The 19,941-nt window shown below is 43.3% G+C and overlaps 1 protein-coding gene across 3 annotated transcripts in view; it reads right to left on the bottom strand.

Moving 5' to 3' along the window:
• Positions 1–19,941, bottom strand: part of TGFBR3 (transforming growth factor beta receptor 3) — a 208,849-nt gene that overhangs the window by 42,347 nt on the left and 146,561 nt on the right. For all 3 annotated transcript variants that reach the window (XM_042997860.1, XM_042997859.1, XM_007073421.2), the window contains 4 exons: positions 11,789–11,972; positions 6,880–7,048; positions 4,989–5,136; positions 109–298 (listed from right to left, as the gene is read on the bottom strand). In XM_042997860.1, coding sequence (XP_042853794.1) covers positions 109–298; positions 4,989–5,136; positions 6,880–7,048; positions 11,789–11,972 — 691 coding nt within the window. The remainder of the gene's footprint in view (positions 1–108; positions 299–4,988; positions 5,137–6,879; positions 7,049–11,788; positions 11,973–19,941) is intronic.

Genomic DNA, 19,941 nt, shown 5'->3' on the forward strand with positions numbered 1-19,941 from the left:
TACAACAGAAAAACAGTAACATATGAGATGTAATGAGAGTTCCTCATTGGAAAGCCTCATTTAGGGGATATTTTTACTACAGAAAAAAAAAAAAAAATCCATACTTACCACTGTTTTCAAGCCGAAGATGGAATCTATTAGCCACAGGAGCCACTGTATATGATGTTACTGGACTATAGCCATTGTCCGAAGCCCACTTGAACAGATTCTCTTGGGTTGAAGGAATGTCATCTCTTACTGATTTGGTTGTTATCATGGATCTTTCACTCTCTTTCCCAAAGCCAATACTGTTAGGAGCCTGAAGATACCAGCAAAATTTCACTCGTGAGTCTAAAACTAAACAGTGCTTTAAGTACAAATTCAATATCTAGAATGAACAGATTCTACATTGCATATGAAGGAACTATTTATTCTTTTGATCCCTACTTTCCTTGGGCTAAGAACACTGATGTGAAAATCTTTAACAGCAGATTAAGAGAAATTTATTCATGTTGTTTGATCTTACCATTTGGGTTGCTTATGTTGATAAAAATAATCCAATGATCGATAAGTAGCTACATACTGAGTATACCTACTAGGTTACCAGAGTTAGTTAAATGTTTAAATTATATATATATATAGTACCAAACTTTCCCTTATTTTTATTTAAAATGATGTATAAAGTGTACAAATGTGCATGTTATACTGCCAAAAATATGTCCATGCTTCTATTTTCTGCACCCTAGATTTAAATGAAAGAAGGCACAATGCAGTTACTTCACTGTGGAGACCATCTCATCTTTGTAAACTATTAAATTCCATATGGTGGAACAACCAGTGTTGAGATTTCAGTTATAATTTATGGCCAGTTCAGCAATCCTGTAATTGCATTCATTTGTCAATTTTATTAACTGAAGATGCTTCGATTTTATGTTCCAAAAATTAATTAATTGATTTGGGTTATTGTCCCTCTAAGTGCCAATATTTTATCCAGCAATACCAGTAAGCTGACTTTCACTTGGTAGTTAATTACAAAATTAGAACTGAGTGATAGGAATCCTTCCGAGAAAGGACTGAGTAACCAGGACATGGTTAGTTTCCACATCCTCTGGCTCCTATAGCAGTGACCTTGTCAGACAGTGAAGGAGCTGACGGATGCAGAGGAGATCCCAAAGCGAAGGCACCATAGTTTCAACAACTGCTCCAAGAAGACTGGAAAGCCCTTCCAGCATGAAGATTAGGCCATTTTCATGCCGTATAAAAATCACTTTAATTTCCATGCCCAATTATTTTCTCCTGCATACATGCAGCATTTTTTCCTGAATTCTCCATTTGTTTCCCATTCTGTGTGCCCCAAACATGACTAAATATTAATCCTTTCCCACTATAAAACCATCGAAGATTCACAGGCTCTAAGTTCTCTTGGCCTCTTTGGTGGTGGGATATTGGCTAAGGACACATATTTTCAATTCAAAGCTTAAAGGATCTCCCCCAGTATATTTTTTCTGTGACCCAAAGTGATTATCTGAAACTTCCAGAGCGGCCAGTCACAATAATGCATGCAAAGGAACCAGACAGAGTTTTAACCATGCTTTGTAGCCATTTGTGAAAAACTCAGCTTGACAGGTTTGGAATATTCCAGCACTTACCCTGATTTAGAGAAAATTCCTTAGAGGAAGGAAGGGTTAAAAAAAAAAAAAAAAACTAAACTAAAATGAGGTAAGGAAGGATCCAAGTAGTTCTTTAAACTTAGTTTCCTAGGTGCAGCTTCTTCTAGTCTTTTAAAGCAGCATGTCGTTTTGATTGGCGGGAGTTGTAACACTGGCCTAAACAACACAGCTTGGCCTCATCTGCCCTAGTCTTTCATGTTGTTGGACAGCTGAGAAAATACTGTATTTCCAGAATACTATCATCACAACCGCCACCTGTGTTTTTTGTACCAATATGAAATGATTTGTTTACACCTTTCCACATTAAATCTAGGAGCTGTCAGTACAACTCATATTGATTACGCCTCAGGACTTACAAGGCTAGAAATTTATCTACACATTTGTAAAACAGCAAGGCTTGGCAAACTGGTTCCTTCCCAGCAATGAGCAAATTCCTCACCCTCTATTTCGGGATACAGGGAGTCCCCAGGCTTTTCTAAGGCTTCGGTGTAGCTACTCCAAATGGGAGTGTTCAAGGGGGTCTCCAAATACCACCACCATATTTCCATACCATATTTCCACCACCACAGCCACATCTTCATGAAGGATGATGAGCAAGGAAGAGTCAGAGCACTTCCCTCTTCCCCTTCCCCTCCACTGCCCAACACACACTTGCATCAGAAATGATGGGGTACGGGAGAGGTTGGTCAGAGATGTAGTCCATTCCCACAGGGATTAAAACATGTCTTCTCTAAGAATAAGCTGGCTGAGGCCATTTGAAATAGTGTAACCAAATGTTTCCTCCATCTATTCTTTTGTTTTGGAGGTTCCTCCAAAATGTGATTATACACAGTCCATAAGGGACCTGAAGAAAAACCCAGAGCTGGGCACAGTAATGAGGACAGTTCTAGTATTCTAGTTCTTGTCCACAGTACTGCCCTTTGTGGCTCTTGGAGGGTGCACTCTGCCTGTGCACCCACCCCCTACAGGCACACACATGCCACCTGTGTTTAATGGGACTCTTCTTTACATTTACCCAATCAAGTGCCTTATAATTCCTTCAGCAGACATTTTGTTTTCACTTTGTTTAGAGAAGTTAATTGCTCCTATAGACAAACTTTTGAAAAGTTTCCTGTGGAAGGAAGATAAATTCCCTTTTTATGGCAGGCACTATGCTAGAAGCCTTACATATGTTATTTAGTTCTCCTCTAAAATATAAGGAGGGTACCTGGGTGGCTCAGTCAGGTAAGCATCTGACTTCAGCTCAGGTCATGATCTCACAGTTCATGAGCTTGAGCCCCACGTCCAGTGAGCTCGAGTCCTGCTTTGGGTGAGCCCTACTTCTCTCTTGCTCCTTCTCTCTCCCTCTCTCTCTTTCTCTCTCTCTGCCCCTCACTCAGAAGTTAAGTAGCACACGTGGCTGAGAACTCACCCTGTGCACACAGCCTGTCTACCAGGCTGTCTCTAAAGAAGATACTACAAACAAGGCCACTATGAACCATTTCCCTTTTCTAAGCATGAATGTATACTTTTTTAACAGCAGGTACCTTTCCTTCAGAGCATAGTCAGAACTCACATCTGAGACTGGGAGTTAGGAAATCAAAAAGCATGAAACTGATTGGGAGAATAAAAAAGAACATCATGAAACATTACCTAATTGTTTAGTAATGTTGTCATGCATTGTCCAAAATTGGCCTGGAACAGGAGTACAGCCAAAGAGAGGAATATAAACAGATCTTGCCCTGGGATGAGCAATCTCATTTCTAGTCTGTCTTACTCATATGAAAAGTGAAGACATTCAAAGTGAACTCCAGCACTACCATGGACCAGGAACATGCTCAGGTACAGAAAGAGCCACTGAAGGGTCAGGGCCGAAAGAACATTTACACAACTCCAGCAGGGAATTAAAATGTACCGTATGTTTTTTGCCTTTCAAAGCATAATTCCCTTTCCTGTTTTTGTTATTCTGAAATTAAAAACATTTGGTTGGTGTGCCAGGCAGCAAACGCTGCAGACATCCCAGGTCACCAACACCCCTCTGGCCAAGCCAGGGAAAGCAACTGAAACAGCTCTGACTTCAGAAAACTGCGGCTGGGCTTTGTTCTCGACACCAAATTAATGTATCACCCTCATACAGGATGGCTTATTTGGATCCTCTCACAATTAAAAAAAAAAAAAAAAAACCCACAGGAACCAGAAACAATTACAGTACTTTAAAATTAAGATGTGTATGCTTGTGGCTTTGCCTGCTGCTCCTGGTGAGTGCTTGTACATGAGGTAGCCCCAGCGGAGCACTGGTTTTGTCCACTGTTATACCACGCTAAAGGTGCCATGAATGAACAGCACCAAAACCAGAGGCATCCCTCCCCCAAAATGGGGAAAACATAAAACCCTCTCCAATTGCTTCAATGCAGGTACTGAAAGAGGGAATCAGACACAACTTTTTAAAAAGGCAATACATAAAAATTTGAGCCTACAAAAGAGATGCTAAGGTAATTATCTTCTTAAAAGTGATGAGGGGGGTTTTCTTGAACTTTCAATGTAATTTGTGCAACATGCTGTCACACAGTTAATGCCGTAAACATATTTGAAAAAGATTTATTTTACCAAATTTCAACATTTAATTTTTTAGGAAACTAGCTGCTGTCTGCCTATCATGCCAACCAACTAATAAACTTCTTAAGCATATCTCCTTCATGGAAGTAATGCTTAGTTAGGGAGTAGGCTGGGGGTACTTTTTCTATATTATTTCACTAACCACCCCATTACTGTGATTCTAGCATCAGTGTTTCACCCTCAGAAGTTAGAAGCAAGCAAAAAGGCATCCCAATACCATGTATTTATCTCTAAAAGAAAAGACAACAGTGTGAGCTGGGGTCAGCCCAATTTTCCACACCTTCCCTAAATACCTAACCCCAAATTAAGAGCTGATATTCAGTACCATGACAATGAGGCCATTACAGGACTGTCAACCATGAAAGGCCCCATTGTGCTCATTATTTTACAGTTACTCTGACTGGAAAGCACACTCATACATTTCAGGAATTTCACAAATGAGGCAACTGGGGTCTAAAGAGGTTAAGGGACTTGCCCAAGGTCACAGTTTGTAAATGGCAGTCTGGACTCAAATCTTGATCTTGACCCCAGAGGCCATGCTTTTAGCCACCACACTGTCTGCCCTTGTCAGGAGAAACCATGGAGCAGCCTATTTTATAAAGTGAAAAATCACAGAGAGCTCAGAGAAGCAGAAACTTCACAAAAATAATACATATAAAGCAAAAACGTCACAAAAATAACACATACAAGCACAGCTTAAATTGTTGCCATGCATCAAAACAAAGAAATGCTCAGCAAACTTACAACAACTCTCAGGTTTCCCTTAACATCAAAAGATTTGATCACCCAGTTGACAGACTTTTTGCACTTCAAGATCAGGATGAGATTTTTGACCACCTCAAGATCCTTTCGAGAAGGTCTTATGTCAATTATTATATCCACCTGGAAAGCACTGTGAATGGAAAACAAAGGCAAAGTTAGAACCCAAATGCCAGAGAGTTGCAACTATCTCCTCTCTTCCAAGTCTTCATGTTTCCAGTGTCTGGCCAGTTGATTAAAAAGCTGGAGTTGATCCCAGGCAAATGACATGTGCAAAACAGATTGTTAGTGCACACAAAACAAAATAGTTTTACATAACAATAGAAAAATACGCCTGCTGATAATTAGACACTAAAATTTTTCTCCTTCTTTGGGGGGAATAAAAAAGACAGTTACTTAAAGCAGCCACTGTTTGAAATGGATCTGGGCAACCAGGAATTTACTTTTAAAGCAGAATTGTTGGTTTTCAACCTTCAACACCTTCAGTGTGTAACTTTCCAATTTGCATATGCTCAAAATCCTTGAAGGTGGCAGGAGGAGGGACGCCTGGTAGTAAAAAAACAAAACAAAACAAACCCCCGAAACAGAAAAAAAAAAATAACAAAAACAACAACAACAAAAAAACTAGGACACTTAAGATGAAATAAGAGGCGAAAGGCTGGAGAATTTGACTTATATAAGGTTTGCATAAGCCATTAACATTTGCTACAGAATCATATCTGCACTCACTTTCCCAAACTTCTGGATATACAGTTATTAAAATAAAGAAAACAGATGGTCAACCAACTGATTACTGGAAAATTGATGAAGACAACCCAAACTTCTAAGAATTCAGTATACAGGAGAATTTTTTTTAACCAAACAATAACATCTCTGTCATTCTGAATTTAAAGGAAAGTCTTTCTTTCCATTTGGTTTTACACACTTGCGAAGCACATGATGAATGATACACTCAAATGAAGCCTGAGGCTTAATATCTAAGCATGTTTGCCAGATTGATTCTATTCCCATTCTCTTTTAATTTTCCACAAAATTCTTCACGTGGGACAGAATGGAATCTTCCCCAAACTGATGTGTAGTTTATTCACCTTTGAAAGCAAAATTTGATTAGAATTTTAATTCTGAAATCCCTCTACAATATAAATTTAAGGCAGTGGTCCACAGGAATGCAGACTCGAGTAGAAGAAAGATGCACTTTTCCTCTTTTATCCCCTTTTTAATTCCCTAATCATTCTTGATAGGGAGGGTTAATTTGCTAGTCCTGGGGCAGGAAGCTGAGGGTGGTAGATGGAGAAAAAGAACGTAAGCGAGAGGCAGGTTGTATCTAATGGCTCTTTGGTGTGTCGCCACAGAGGGCCATGCGCCAACACACCCACACTCACTCCCCCACCCCCGATGCACACACACCTTCATAGCACACACAGCTCTGAATGCAAATGTGCTCTGAGGACGCTATGAATGGAATTTTATTAAAAACAGAATGTGATTAAAATTAGAATTATGTTAACAGGCATATTTTATAATTTTTTATCAGGAATAACCTCAGTCAAAGGAGATAACAATGGAGCAAGAATTATTTTGTCCTATAATTAATTAGTGCCTGAAAGTTCAAAATAGGCTTCAGAAACTCACCTAGAATATAGGGGATCTAGAGACAGATGCCGAAAATAAAATATACCACTGGTGCCTTCACTCCCTTCTTCAAAACTTCTGTTAATTCACCCAACGCATGAACAGCTCCCTCCCTCCTACACAAGTAGGGTTGTACTGTCTCTGCCTCAAGTCAGCATATATCTTTATTTTCATTTCTTTTCAGTTCAGCGCACGCACACACACACACACACACACACACACACACACACAGTCACTCACTTACCTGTAGGGGTTAGAGCTGGGGGTAATTAACTCAATGATGTGTACTTCCTTATCCTGGGGCTGGCTGGATATCACACAACCCTCCGCTGCTTTGGGCTGAAGGTACTCAGCAAGGTAATTGAGCGAGAGAAAATTCTTCCCTATGTTGCACGTGGGAGGGAACACTTGATCTGAAAGAAACACAGGATAATTCATCACACCACTGAGCTACACGTTATCAGACTCGAAGGGAAGAAGGTGATAGTAACTGAGCAACTGCAGGACACAGGGAACCACAAGCCCTAGGGACGGCCTTCGAACTCAACCATTGCCTTGAAATACCTCCCCTATGGTCACCAGTGACCTCCTACTGACCAATTCTAGTGGCCTCTCTTGGTCTAAATCCTTTCCTTTCCTGTTCTCTGTGATACTGCGTTGTCCTCATCCACATCCCCTGACTTACCTCCCATCTCTTTTACTGGTTCCCCCTCCTCTGTCCATTCTTTAGACACCAACGATCCTCAATCTTGGGTGCACACCAGAATCCACCTATTTGAACCCCATCCCAGAGATTCTGAGTCAGAAGATCTGGGGGGCAGGGTGGTGCTAGGCAGCTTTCTTTTTGAAAAGCTCCACAGTTGATCTTGATACAAAACCAAGGCTAAGAACTCAATTCCTTCCTCAATCTTCTTTTTGTCTCATAATCTTCCCAAATGACCTCAACTGCTCCTAGGGCTTCAACCTGTACCTAGATCATGACTCCTTTTCTGAGTTGCAGTCCTGGGCTGGCATCTGTCTACTAAGTACCTCTCACCTAAAAAATCCAATAGTTATTTCATAGTCCACATACTCAACACTGAAATCAATTATCTATCCAGATAGGCTCCTCCTTGGATATTTGCTACTTCAATTAATAGGGGGATCAACCACCTAATCAATTCTCTGGCCTGCTATGTAGAATGAATTATTCCCTCATATTTATTCGTCACAGCACTACAGATCTAAAGACTGAAGGAGGGAGTTTGGGGGAAACAGTGAGGGCAGACTTTCACTCTTTCTCACAATCTCGTTACAGATGACTAATGCTTTTATAACACTTTACAGTTTACAAGGTGCTTTTGCAAACATCATCTCATTGTGCTAAGGGCTGCTCATCACCTCCACCAGGGAAAGCGATACAAGTACCAAGAGTCTAAAGATACTCCCACAAGGGCACATGCCGTTTACACAGCACTGTGGTTGATGGGATTTCCAGCCAGCGGTTTAAATGTTTAAACAGAACTTGAAACTGCTGGCAGGGTGACAGCTGGGACCAGTGTCAAGGAAGTTCTAGGTGTAGCAAACTTTTTTTCAGAAGGGGTAATTAATCAGAGCCCTGGCACTGTAATGAAACAAACTTCTGCCTCTTTCATTTAATGGACAGGATGCTAGGGTTCAAATACACATGCAAGTCTCACTCAGGAGAGAGGAATCAGCCCAGGAGGTCCCAAGATTGGTTGGGTACTGCCCTGCCCCCAACCCCCACCAAGCCTGGGTATCAGCGCACACTGTGGCATCATGGCTCCATGCACCAGGCCTAGAACAGAGGGGACCACAGGAGCTCACAAGGCCCCAGGATGCAGGCTCCTGCACAACAGACCTGGATCCTCCCTCTGCACTCTTCCCTGAAGACCCCCTTAGAGAGAAGAGGCCAGGGCTCCACTGAGGCAACTGGAGTGGCCTCCCCTCCACGTCTGCTGCGGGTTTTCCCGGATGAACAGATGACGAATGCACACCCCATAGCTGCAGCCCTGCGGACGCCTCCCCCAGATCACAGGATGGAAAATGATACTATGGTAGCAAGACTGAAATTTAATCAAGAATCAGGGGGTGTGTGCATGGGCCAGCGACAGGCTAGTCTGGAACTCAAGAGACTAGGACCCTCTTGGGACTCTGGCCTGTGTATTCAGTTCAGTTCATAGTTGGGTCTGGTTTGCATCTGGCATGTAGTAGGCATATGGTACAGGTGTCCCGAATTAACAAACAATGAGGTGAGATTTGAGACAAATACCAAAAGTTCACCCACGTTGTGACCCTCCTAAGCCACTAGGAAAGGTTTGTTTAAAAGTTGCTATTATTGAGGTGCCTGGGTGGCTGGGTCGGTTAAGGGTCCAAGTCTTGATTTCAGCTCAGGTCATGTTCTCAGGGTTCCTGCGATCGAGCCCCGAGTCAGGCTCTGTCCTGACAGTGCGGAAGCCTGCTTGGGATTCCCGCTCTCCCTCTCTCTCTCCCTCTCCACTGCTTGGGCGCTCTTTCTCTCAAAATAAATAAAACAAAACTTAAAAAAAAAAAAGTTGCTATTATTAAGGGCTCAAGTCCCAGATGCCATTGTCACTAGGTTGAATAAGCTGATCATTTTCTGTTGCGTATACATGTGTGTGCCCGAGTTCTTTTCCCCCCAAATGACCTTCCGCATGCCTGGCATCAAAACTTATACCAACTGCCAAGTAGAAAGGAAACCACAAAGGGGAATCCCCGGGTAGAAACCTGGCAAGTTTTGGGGGGGGGTGGAAGTCACATGCTTATTTGTATTTTAGGAAAGGTTTGACGACTAACTTTGCGACTTGGAATGATATACTCTGGGAACCTAGGAAGTAATGCAAACTCCTTGTTTTCCTGCTGTGGAAACTGAGGCTTAAGTGGCAAATCAGAGGGGTGCTGGAAGTGTCACAGTTAATGAGACAAGTTGGAGTAAGAACAGAAAATCCTCAATTCTTCCATTCTAGGTGTACTGGTTAGAGCAGTAGTTCTCAAACGTGAGCACATATCCGAATCACCAGGAGTGCTTGTTAAATAAAACACAGACGGCTAGACCCTACTCCCAGAGTTTTCAATTCAGTTGGTCTTGGGCGGGCCCAAGAATTGGCAATTCTAACAAGTTCCCAGGTGATGAGGATGCTGCTGGGGCACGGACCACATTTGAGAGCCACTGGGGATAGAACAAGAGGAGACTCTGCTCCTCTTGCTTGGGATCTTGGCTTGGGATCCCTAGAGGTAGCTAGCAAGAGATGGGCAGGTTCTGGGAAGCTGGCTGATGAGTCCTGCTCAGTGAAGCCTGATCCATGGTGACAGACAACATCACCCTGTGGTCCACCGACCTAACCAAGGAACCTCACTTCCCCCAACGGTTGTTCTCCACGGTGTATACCAGTGACTTATACCCGACTCGTGTCTGGAATCAAGTTTCAGGGGCTCCAAAGGTGTTACCAAGGAGTCACCAGTTTTTACTGGACTGGACTGGACTGGACATGGGGGCCTTTGAGTTCGTTCCTGACTCAGTGTGTGACCTTGGGGAAGTCACTTAACTAACCCTCACTCTCAAGGCAGGCAACAGCTGTGCATAAAAGTTCCTGCACTGTCAAGAGAACAGCTCAACAGCTCTAAATGTTACTATAACACATTTTCTTATGGTAACAAATTCCAAGTGGGAGGGGGGCAGGTGATCAATATCCTTTTACGCTACTAGAATTCTGCTTCAGAAATGCAGGCCATTCGCCAGGGCTTAGAACCTTTGTTAAAGAGGTTTTGCATTTTGTTCCAATGGGAGCTGACCTCTATTACAAGTTACCTAACCACCTAAGAGTTCAGTAACAAACTCCAGCTTTTGTATCCAACACTCACCTAAAATTCTTCTCTCTACTCTGCTAAACAAGTCTTTCCACCCAGTTGGCCTACTTGTATTATCAGGTTGTGCCTACTTAGCTAAGACTTAAAATACAGCATCAGGAAACAAGCATTAGACTCGAGAGTCAGGAAACCTGGGTTTGAATTCTGACTTCACCACTTACTAATAATGCGGATTTGAGCAAGCTAGCTTAACCCACCACTAACCCCTCTGTAAAAGGGTGGAAGTAATGGTTTCCTCGTAGGATTACTGGTGAGGTTAAGTGGGGTACCTGCGAAAAGAAAGCACCTGATGTGGCCTTTGCACTTAGCACATACTCCAACATCAGAGTCCACCTTTCCTGCATCTGTCAAACAGCCCAGGTTTAAGAATGGGCTGGAAACAAGCATTCAACGAGCAAGGCTGTGCTGCCATGCTGTCTGTGAAAGAGGTGACAAGTACTGTCGAGTTCAACAGAAAGCAGATGGAAGCTGAAGACCTGAAATGCAGTTTTCACATACTCACCTGACTATAACAAGGACTCATTCACAAGAGTTGTTATTTCTAGTAACAAATGGGGTCTCCAAATATACACAACTAAAAATAATGATGAAAGAAGGTATTTTTAAAAATGTGCTTTCAAACTGAGTTACCAGATATTTATATCCCTCTGCAAGGCAAGGAAATTAAAACGGGCAAATCTCTTATCAAGGCCACACAGTTCCTTTCTCCAATAATTTGTCCTTGTAATGGGCATTAGTATTAAAAATATATTTAAGCACTTTTCTTCTGCTATTGTCCAAAATTTAACCCACGTCTCAAGACCATAAACCAACACTGGCTTCAAATGTTTGCAGATCAACAGGTAAGAGGAAGACCTAACTGTTGGCTCAGCCGGCCAACTCCCCCTCTATTCCATTAGCGATCACCTCCTTTCCTTCACTTCGGATTCTCACCCTTCATTCACTTCCGATTTCTGTGTGTGGACGTCTTCTAAACCCTGCACCACAGCCTCCTCTCTTCTCTCAACCATGCTACTCCCGACATCCTGCTTGGCCATTACCAGGCCTGTTTCCTCAGGGAAAAAAGAAAAAAAAAAAAAAAAAAAAAAAAAAAAAAAAAAAGGGAAGGAAGAAATGTGAGGGGAGCAGGCCCAGTGATCTCTCAGGTCCCTGCCAGCTACAACATTCTGTAATTCTAGGATTCCTTGCCCTAACCACCTGGTCTCTGAAAGGAAAACAAGTGACTGTCATAAATCAGTCATTAACTGAAACCACGTAAAATTTACCTTCCCCCACTTTAACGTAAATGTTTCTTGCTATCTTGAGTTCAGTGAATGAAGTGACTGCTCCGTACTCCTTTCGAGCCCAACTTAGCAGACGGTCGTTTCTATAAGGGAATCTCTTTTCTTCTGTTTTTGCTGACAAGGAGAAGTTTCCTGATGAAAACTGGACCATGGAACCCTGAGACACCTAGAGGAAATAGAACAATGTACATGTTTAATGTGGTGTAGTCACCTGGAGCTGAATCATAATTAGAGAAAGCACTTATCAGACAATGGGTATTTGTCAATCCAACCTCTTCTCTTTGTTATACAGGTGGATCTTTTTTCAGCAGCTGATTCAAGAAACAGTCCCAAGGCTACTTCTCCCAGGAAACAACAAAGCTACCAGTGACGCAAAGAACCACTGGTATTTTTAAGAAACGAGTGACGCAGGATTGTGCCATTAGAATTTGTAAAGAACTCTGTGATAAGAGACTGCAGAGTGCATTGTGAGTCATCACAAGAATGATCATTGCTATCTTTCCTGATATCTCAGTTGAAGGCCAACCTTTCAAGTAAAGAGTTTCTAGCCTAGCGGAAACTATGGAGTGTGATCATGGGCTTGTCATGGGCTTCAAGATCGGGGCAAGCAATCCAAAGTCCAGTTAGCAAGTAAACTTGACGTCCAGGTCTTCCATAACTGCAGCCTCTACTGACAGCCACCATCCCAGAGACACTGGTTTGTGTTGTCCTGGGCAATGAGATAAAGAGAATGGCTGGAGGCTGTCAGTCTTCTACGACATTGAACTGCTGCCTAGAGGTGAGATGAATGTATGTTACAATTTATTTTGTGAGACCCCCAAACACCCACAGATAATGAAGTCAAGAGGCTGTTAGACTGATCCTAATAAAACTTTCAGGATGAGTTATGCAAGCACCACATTCCTGCTGGATGCATCTAGACAATCGCTGACCTAGCACATCATGGTATATATAATTAACACATACAAAGGAGGAAAATTATCATCTTGCTGCTGCACTGCAATCAAATTTAGTCGCTGGTGAAAATATGCACATGTCATCTTAATTGGCTAGCATTTATAAAAGTAACTGATTTTATGAATGTCAGGGTGAAACCTCAAACTGTCAGCAACAAGGTTCACAAATTCCCAAGCCACACTGCTATAAATGTATTAAATTTCACATTAACTATTTCTCATTAACAAAGAGCAAAGGAGTTTCCGAAGGGGGTTACAAATAACCAGACTAAAAGCAGGCTGAGGGCAGGGGTTTTGCTTAGGGTTCTATTGCTTACAGCGATGTTTGCAACCTTAATGCACAAACAACATAGTACGTACCCCAACTATGTGCTAGGCACTGTTATTTTCTATTCAATTATACACAGGTACAGTAGTCCCCCCTTATCTTTGAGGCATATCTCCCAAGACCTCCAGTGGATGCCTGAAACCACAGACAGCAATGAACCCTGTGTACACCATGTTTTTTCCTATACATAACTACCTATTGTAAAGTTTAATTTATCAATTAGGCACAGTAAGAGATTAACAATAATAGCTAGTAATAAAATAGAGCAATTAAAACAATATGTTGTAAATAAATGTGGTCTCCCTTTCTCAAAACATTTTACTGTACTGTATTCACACTTCTTCTTGCAATGTCAGATGATAAAATGCCTACGTGAGCAGATGAAGCGACATGAAGGACGTAGGCACAGTGACACAGTGTTAGGCTACTACGGACCTTCTGACAATTCATCAGAAGAGGAGCATCTGCGTCCAGACTGCGACTGATCAACAGTAACTAAAACCATGGAAAGCAAAACTTTCAGATCAGCAGGCACTACTGTGTATATTTAAATGCTAGCAAAGACGTTCTTCGCCAAATTGATTCCATGACCTACTAATGCTGTGGTCTCACTCTTGGCTGAAAAGCAGAAGCATCTAAGAGCTTCTAAATATTATGAGGTCCAGGCCACACCAAGACCAATGAGAACCTTTGGGATGGGACCCAGACCTCAGATCATTTTAAAGCTCCCTGAGTGATTTCAAAGGTCAGCCCTGGTTGAGAAGCCCTTCCTTAATTGGGACTGAGTGATCCGTAATTTTAAAAGCACTATTATGGGTCAGGGGCAGCATGGGCACCTTGCAGCTTCCTCTCAACTGGGGTGATTTTGTCCCCCAGAGGACTTTCGGCAACATCTGGAAATATTTTTGATTGTCACAACTGGGAGGGAAGAGCTACTGGCATCTGGCAAAGAGGCCAGGGATACTGCTCAACGTTCTACAGTGCACAGGGCAGCCCCCATGACAAAGATGACCCAAAATGTCGACAGTACTGCACCTGAGAGATCCTGGTCTGACTGAATGTTGCTAACATTCAAACGTCTACTGGATCCCCAGATTGAATCCTCAAGTTGACAGTCATCTCTATGCCAGAATTTGGGCCGTTAGGTACTTAATAAAGAATAAGAGAAGCTTCCTGGTTTAGGAAGCCCAAAACTAATCATTACTAAGCTGGACATAAACCATGGCCTCTACCAATAGTTACCACCTCATGCACACCTACTATGTATCAGGTACCACGAAGTGCTGCGAAGAATGCTAATGACATTTGCTAAATATGTCCTGATGCCAGTTACATATAAACAAAATCAGTGGGGACTGTCCAGTTTTAACCTTGTTTTGAACAATGCCCGCAGAAGAAAAAGTTCCTGAACCATTTACCTGCCAAACAATAACCATGCCAACATATGTATAAACCCTCTGAGACTTAGCTACTCACCAACACTGAACTTCAGTGTTTATCTGATTTTTATGACTGAGGCACTGTAGTAAAATCTTCTTTTCACTGAAAACCACTTGTGCTAAAAAGTCATTTTTATCAAGCCTGTCACCAAAAAACCCACAACAGTGCAAAGGCCTTTGTCCCTCTGCCAGCACAGTTCTGAATGTTTCGGCAAGTATCCCTGGATGTTCCGCTCCTTTTGTCCTCATTCATGTTACAGCCATAAAATAAAGCACTCGAGTTTTAAACACCATGTACCTAGAGTACATTTCTTCAGAGTAGAAGGTGGGGTATACAGCGTTAAGAGAGAAATAAGGAGCAACTCCCAAATGCATCCGAAAGTAACAGAAAAGCAATACTAGGGCATGGCTGATTCTTCAAGAAGGGGCAACTTCTGGCTGATCCCTCCATGTACCACCAACCCTGCTCCAGTCTGTCTTCTCCGGGGGCCAGCAGCAAGGTTCATCCACTCACAGCTGAGGAATTTGGAAAAGGAGTTAACTGCCGCTCCTCAGGCACATTCCAATAAGAAGAAAGCCAAGCTGCCAGAGGCAGTGAAATGTCCCTGACTGCAGGTCAGTGGAAATTTTCTGCTGCGGCACGGGGTTAGTCAGCACTCCTCCTGATCACCAGTTCTCCTGGCTCTGACAGAGTTGCACGCCGACAAAAGTCGGCCCTAACCCCCACCGAGTTTTAGAAGGTGTTGTTATTTCCATCTGATCCTCAGGATGACCTATGAGCTAGGTTACTAGGATTTCCACAGTGGAGAGGAAGAAACCTCAGAGAAACTAAATGGCACACACAAGGTCAGAGGATCGGCATGGGAGCAAGACCAAACAGGAGACTTCGGACTCCTGGTCATAGTGAGCCTCTGTGCTAACCTTGCCAGAAAGAAGACCTCATCAGCTCCCGAGGCAGATTTCTGTTCTATCTGTAAGATTTGCCTTCTACCCATGTGTCTGAGCTATGCCTTCCAGATGAAGAATTCCTTCCTCCTTCCTCCACGAGACAAGCCTTCAAGCATCTGAAGATGTCACTTGACTCCAATCCTGACTCTACTTCTTCAGAGGACTATTTCCAGCCCCCTCACCTCCTCCTCAGATACTGTGGTTATCAGTTCTTCACAAGCATAGTCTCTGAAATGTGGTGCTCAGGACAAGACTTGGGGTTTGGGGTGTGGTCTGACAAATGCACCGCAATGGTTAATTATGTGCCAACTTGCCTGGGCTATAGGGTGCCCAGTAATTTGGTCAAACATAATTCTGAGTATTTCTGTGAGGGTGTTTGTGGATGAGATTAACATTTAAATCAGTAGACTAAGTAAAACAGACTGCCCTTCCTAAGGTGTGTGGGCTTCATCCAATCAGTTGAAGGCCTGACCCCACCCCCGGAATAAGCTCTTCCAGGTTCTACAGCAGCCTGCTGGCCTTCAGATTCAAATTGGGGCATGGACTTTGCAGATTCTGGACTTGCCAGCCTCCATAATCACGGGAGCCAATTCCTTACAATAAATCTTTTTCTACATATATGTGGATACTGCATGCAGCCCAGAATCACATTTGGTTTTCTATCAGCTGAACCCTGCTGTTATCTCATATTCATTAATTTATACTTCAAACATACACCTGCCAAATATTTCTTGAGCACCTGCCTCGTCTGTGCCGGGCACTGTGTTGGAGGTGCTGGGGTAATCGCACAGAAAGGTGACAGATGAAACTCCCCAGCCTCATGGAGCTTACAGTCTGTTAAGGAAGCCAGAGGAGCACAATAAATAAGCGAAATATGTAGTATCCCAAGAGGCGCTATGGAGCAAAATAAACTGAGAGAAGGGAAGGCTTAAATGTCATGGGGAAAGTCCAGCTGAGAAAGTCACAGCATAAAGCCCTGCGGAGGTCAGAAGGAAAAGCATCTGTGGTTGAAGCAGCAGCGCATGTAAAGGTCTGGCAAGCGGAAAGGAGAGAGGCGGGGCCGGTGTGGCTGGAGCACCGGGATGGAGCGGGAGGGACAGGTAGATGAAAAGGTCAGAGAGGTCACAGAGCTGAGAAGGTCCAATCTGACCTTGCAGACTGCCACTAAGGACTATGGTGTTTAGTCCAGGTGAGATGGGACACCACTGAGAGTTCACGAAAACATCTAAAAAATTTTTACCTCTGGCTGCTGTGGCCAGTCTAGACTGAAGAGCGGCAAGAGCAGGAGACCAATAGTAGGCTTCTGCAATAACCTCAGGGAGAAAGAGAAGCATCTCACGCCGGGGAGGTGGTGGTGGAGATGGTGGCACCTAAATCCCCAGGGCTCATTTTACCGGGTTGAGGCTCTTTCCATCCTTCCCTTACAGCAGTAATTCTTTCATAGAAACACAAAGTCTTATATTTATTCCTTAGACCCATATTTCAAATCTGTGTCGGACACATAAAAATCCTTATTCTGGGGGCGCCTGGGTGGCTCAGTTGGTTAAGCGTCTGACTCTTGATTTCGGCTCAGGTCATGACCTCACAGTGGTGGGATCAGGTGACGCATCGGGCTCTGTGCTGAGCATGGAGCCTGCTTGGGGTCCTCGCTTTCCCTCTCTCTGTCCCTTCCCCGCAAATGCTTGCACTCTCTTTCTCTCAAAATAAATAAATAAACATTTAAGAAAATCCTTATTCTGTTAGCTGTCAATATCACTGAATTTCACATGCGTGCCTTCTATACATTCATCTAAATACTTGAGCAGTGGAATAAGACCAGGCTAAGGTCTGTGACTTACAGGTATACTCCCATGCTGACCCAAAGATGCTAAACAGCACATGCTGGGGTCCCAGGTTGTTCACCGACTACAAAGTAACCCCATAGAACTGTCCTCACCTGGTCTGTAAGGGCATCATGCTAGAACCTGTTAAGAACCCTGCTGAAATAAACACATGATCTATCACTGTCATCCCCTCTACCATCTGGCACTCTAGTCTCCTACCTGATCTTCATGGTATGGTATCCTTATTACAGTCTGGATTGGGTTACAGTCTGTGGAAGAACACAGACATAAAGAGAATAGCAAAAAACAATATTTTTCTAATACAAGGAGGGGTTACAATCACAGCTTCAAGGAAAATAACTAGGGGTGAATATGGAAATGTTTTAAAAAATGTTAAGAGCAAGGATTTTATATTTGGATAAAATGGCAGGTATTTTCTATTTACTCCACCTTATTGGTGGGTTCTTGCCATGCCGCCACCCCATTTCTGGCCCTGTATCTCAAGACACCTGCATCTCAACCACTAGAGTAACCCCCTATCTTCCAATCTGGTCTCCTTCCATCACTCCTCCACCCTGTTGCTGGGAGATCTTTCTAAAGAGTAAACTCATGATGATGCAGGACAGTATCTAAGCATCTTAAATGGCATATGACAAGAAAGGGCCTCTGCCTGCCCCACTGGCTACCACTCCCCAGTGTACTCACCATATGGAATCGCTTGGTGGCAGAACACATCCTGCTACTTGAGGCTCCTGAGTCTTGTTACATCCAGGTCCCTCCCACCTGGACTGCTCTTTCCAGCCTTCCTCATCTGGTAACTCTCCTTGAACTTCCACAGAACCACCTTCTCTGTGAAGCCTCCCAGACTCCCCTTCTGTCTTCAGGGTGGAGCAGCGCACAGGTGCCTTGTCAGACCTCTAGTCGAGCCCCTCTCTCACATGAAATGTGACTCTTTATCAGCAAAACTGATAAAGAAAAATAGCTCAAGGGTCAATCAAGCACCTTGCTCATTCTAAATCTCCGGGGCTTGCGTGGCATGGAGCTTGGCACAAGGCAGGGACTCCATAATTGCTTGCTGAATGAGAATCGGTTCTGTTACTTACAGGAAAGGATATGCCATAGTTTCTTCATTCTTGTAACCCAAACTCCTTACTTCCCTCACTGCCTGTGGAAATGCTCTTTCAGCCAACATTTAAAGCCCATGATTTGCCTTTTCACCCAATACCTCCACCTAAAAACAAATTCTTACATCATTCCATGTCCTCCCTTGAATTCAGCGAACTTTCCTCCTGCTTGCTAATTAAAACCCAATCCTCTGACATTCCCTGACATGACAAACATCTCCCTGTGGGAATGAACGGAGCACAGAGCTTTAAGAATCCCGATCCTTGGCAAGAAGGGGCAAACGTGAAGCACTTTACTGCCCAACAAACCCCAGGCTACTGAGATGCACACTGAGCCACCTCCTGAATGCTCTTCCCTACTTAAACCATGCACGACATTTGTATTGTAGATTCTGGTTATGCTACCAGATTTTTTTTTAAAGAGCAGAACATTACTCTATCTGCCAGTGCTGGGAGTTTTATTACAAGAACTTACGGCTAGGCAACGAGAGCCAAGTTTATTATTTTTTCTGGATCGGATTCAACAACCTTGTCCAAAAGAGCAAGAAAAAAGCAAAGAGGCAACCAGCCTTTTTTGTTTCCACACCTGCATTTAAACTTTAACTCTTAAAGTCCTAAGCAGATCCATGGAAGCCTCAAGATTTATCTCCCAAGTTCTAGTGAGGTGAACAAATCCTGGCCGATGGGTGCAGTCACCATTTTCCTGGAACTGAGGCTCTCTGTTTTAGCACTTAACTCAGCACATCAGCTGACTCAGAGGCCTGGTGGTTGCATCACAGTATCCCTGTGGGCCTCCCCCGAGTTAGTTTGGTCTTCGGTGAGGGGGGAGAGAGAAGGTAGTACCATACTATAAGGATTCAGTCATCCTATGCCCTTCCCCTCCCCTTCCTCTATCCCTTCCCCACTGCCCTCACCTTATGAAGAATGTTCCCTGATGAACAGTCCTGATAAGGAAGTCCCATTTAGGGGCACCTGGGTGGCTCCGTTGGTTAAGCATCTGACTTCGGCTAAGGTCATGACTCGTGGTTTGTGAGTTCAAGCCCCGCATTGGGCTCTATGCTGACAGCTCAGAGCCTGGAGCCTGCTTTGGATTCTATGTCTCCCTCTCTTTCTGCTCCTCCCCTACTCATGCTCTGTCTCATAAAAATAAATAAACATTAAAAAAAAAAAAAGAAGTCTCATCTGAAGTTTCTCCTCACCCAGTCACATGTTATCTTCTCATGGGGCCAATTAAAAATTACAATCCAACCACCCAGCAGCCCCACTCTAGCAACCCTGATACACCCCCAAAACTGCTTTCCATGTTCTTGGAAAGTCACCTTCTAAACTACCATATAATTTACTTATTTATTATGCTTATTGTCCATCTCCTCCTACCAGAATGTAAGCTCCTTCAGAGGCTGGGATCTTTGTCTGCTTTGTTCATGGGTATACCTCAAGCACCTAAAATAGTGCTGTATTTAGAAAAGATATTCAAGAAGTATTTAGTGAATGAATGAATTTTGAGGTCCAATCAA

Source organism: Panthera tigris, chromosome C1 (genome assembly GCF_018350195.1).
Source record: "Panthera tigris isolate Pti1 chromosome C1, P.tigris_Pti1_mat1.1, whole genome shotgun sequence".
Classification (NCBI taxonomy): domain Eukaryota; kingdom Metazoa; phylum Chordata; class Mammalia; order Carnivora; family Felidae; genus Panthera; species Panthera tigris.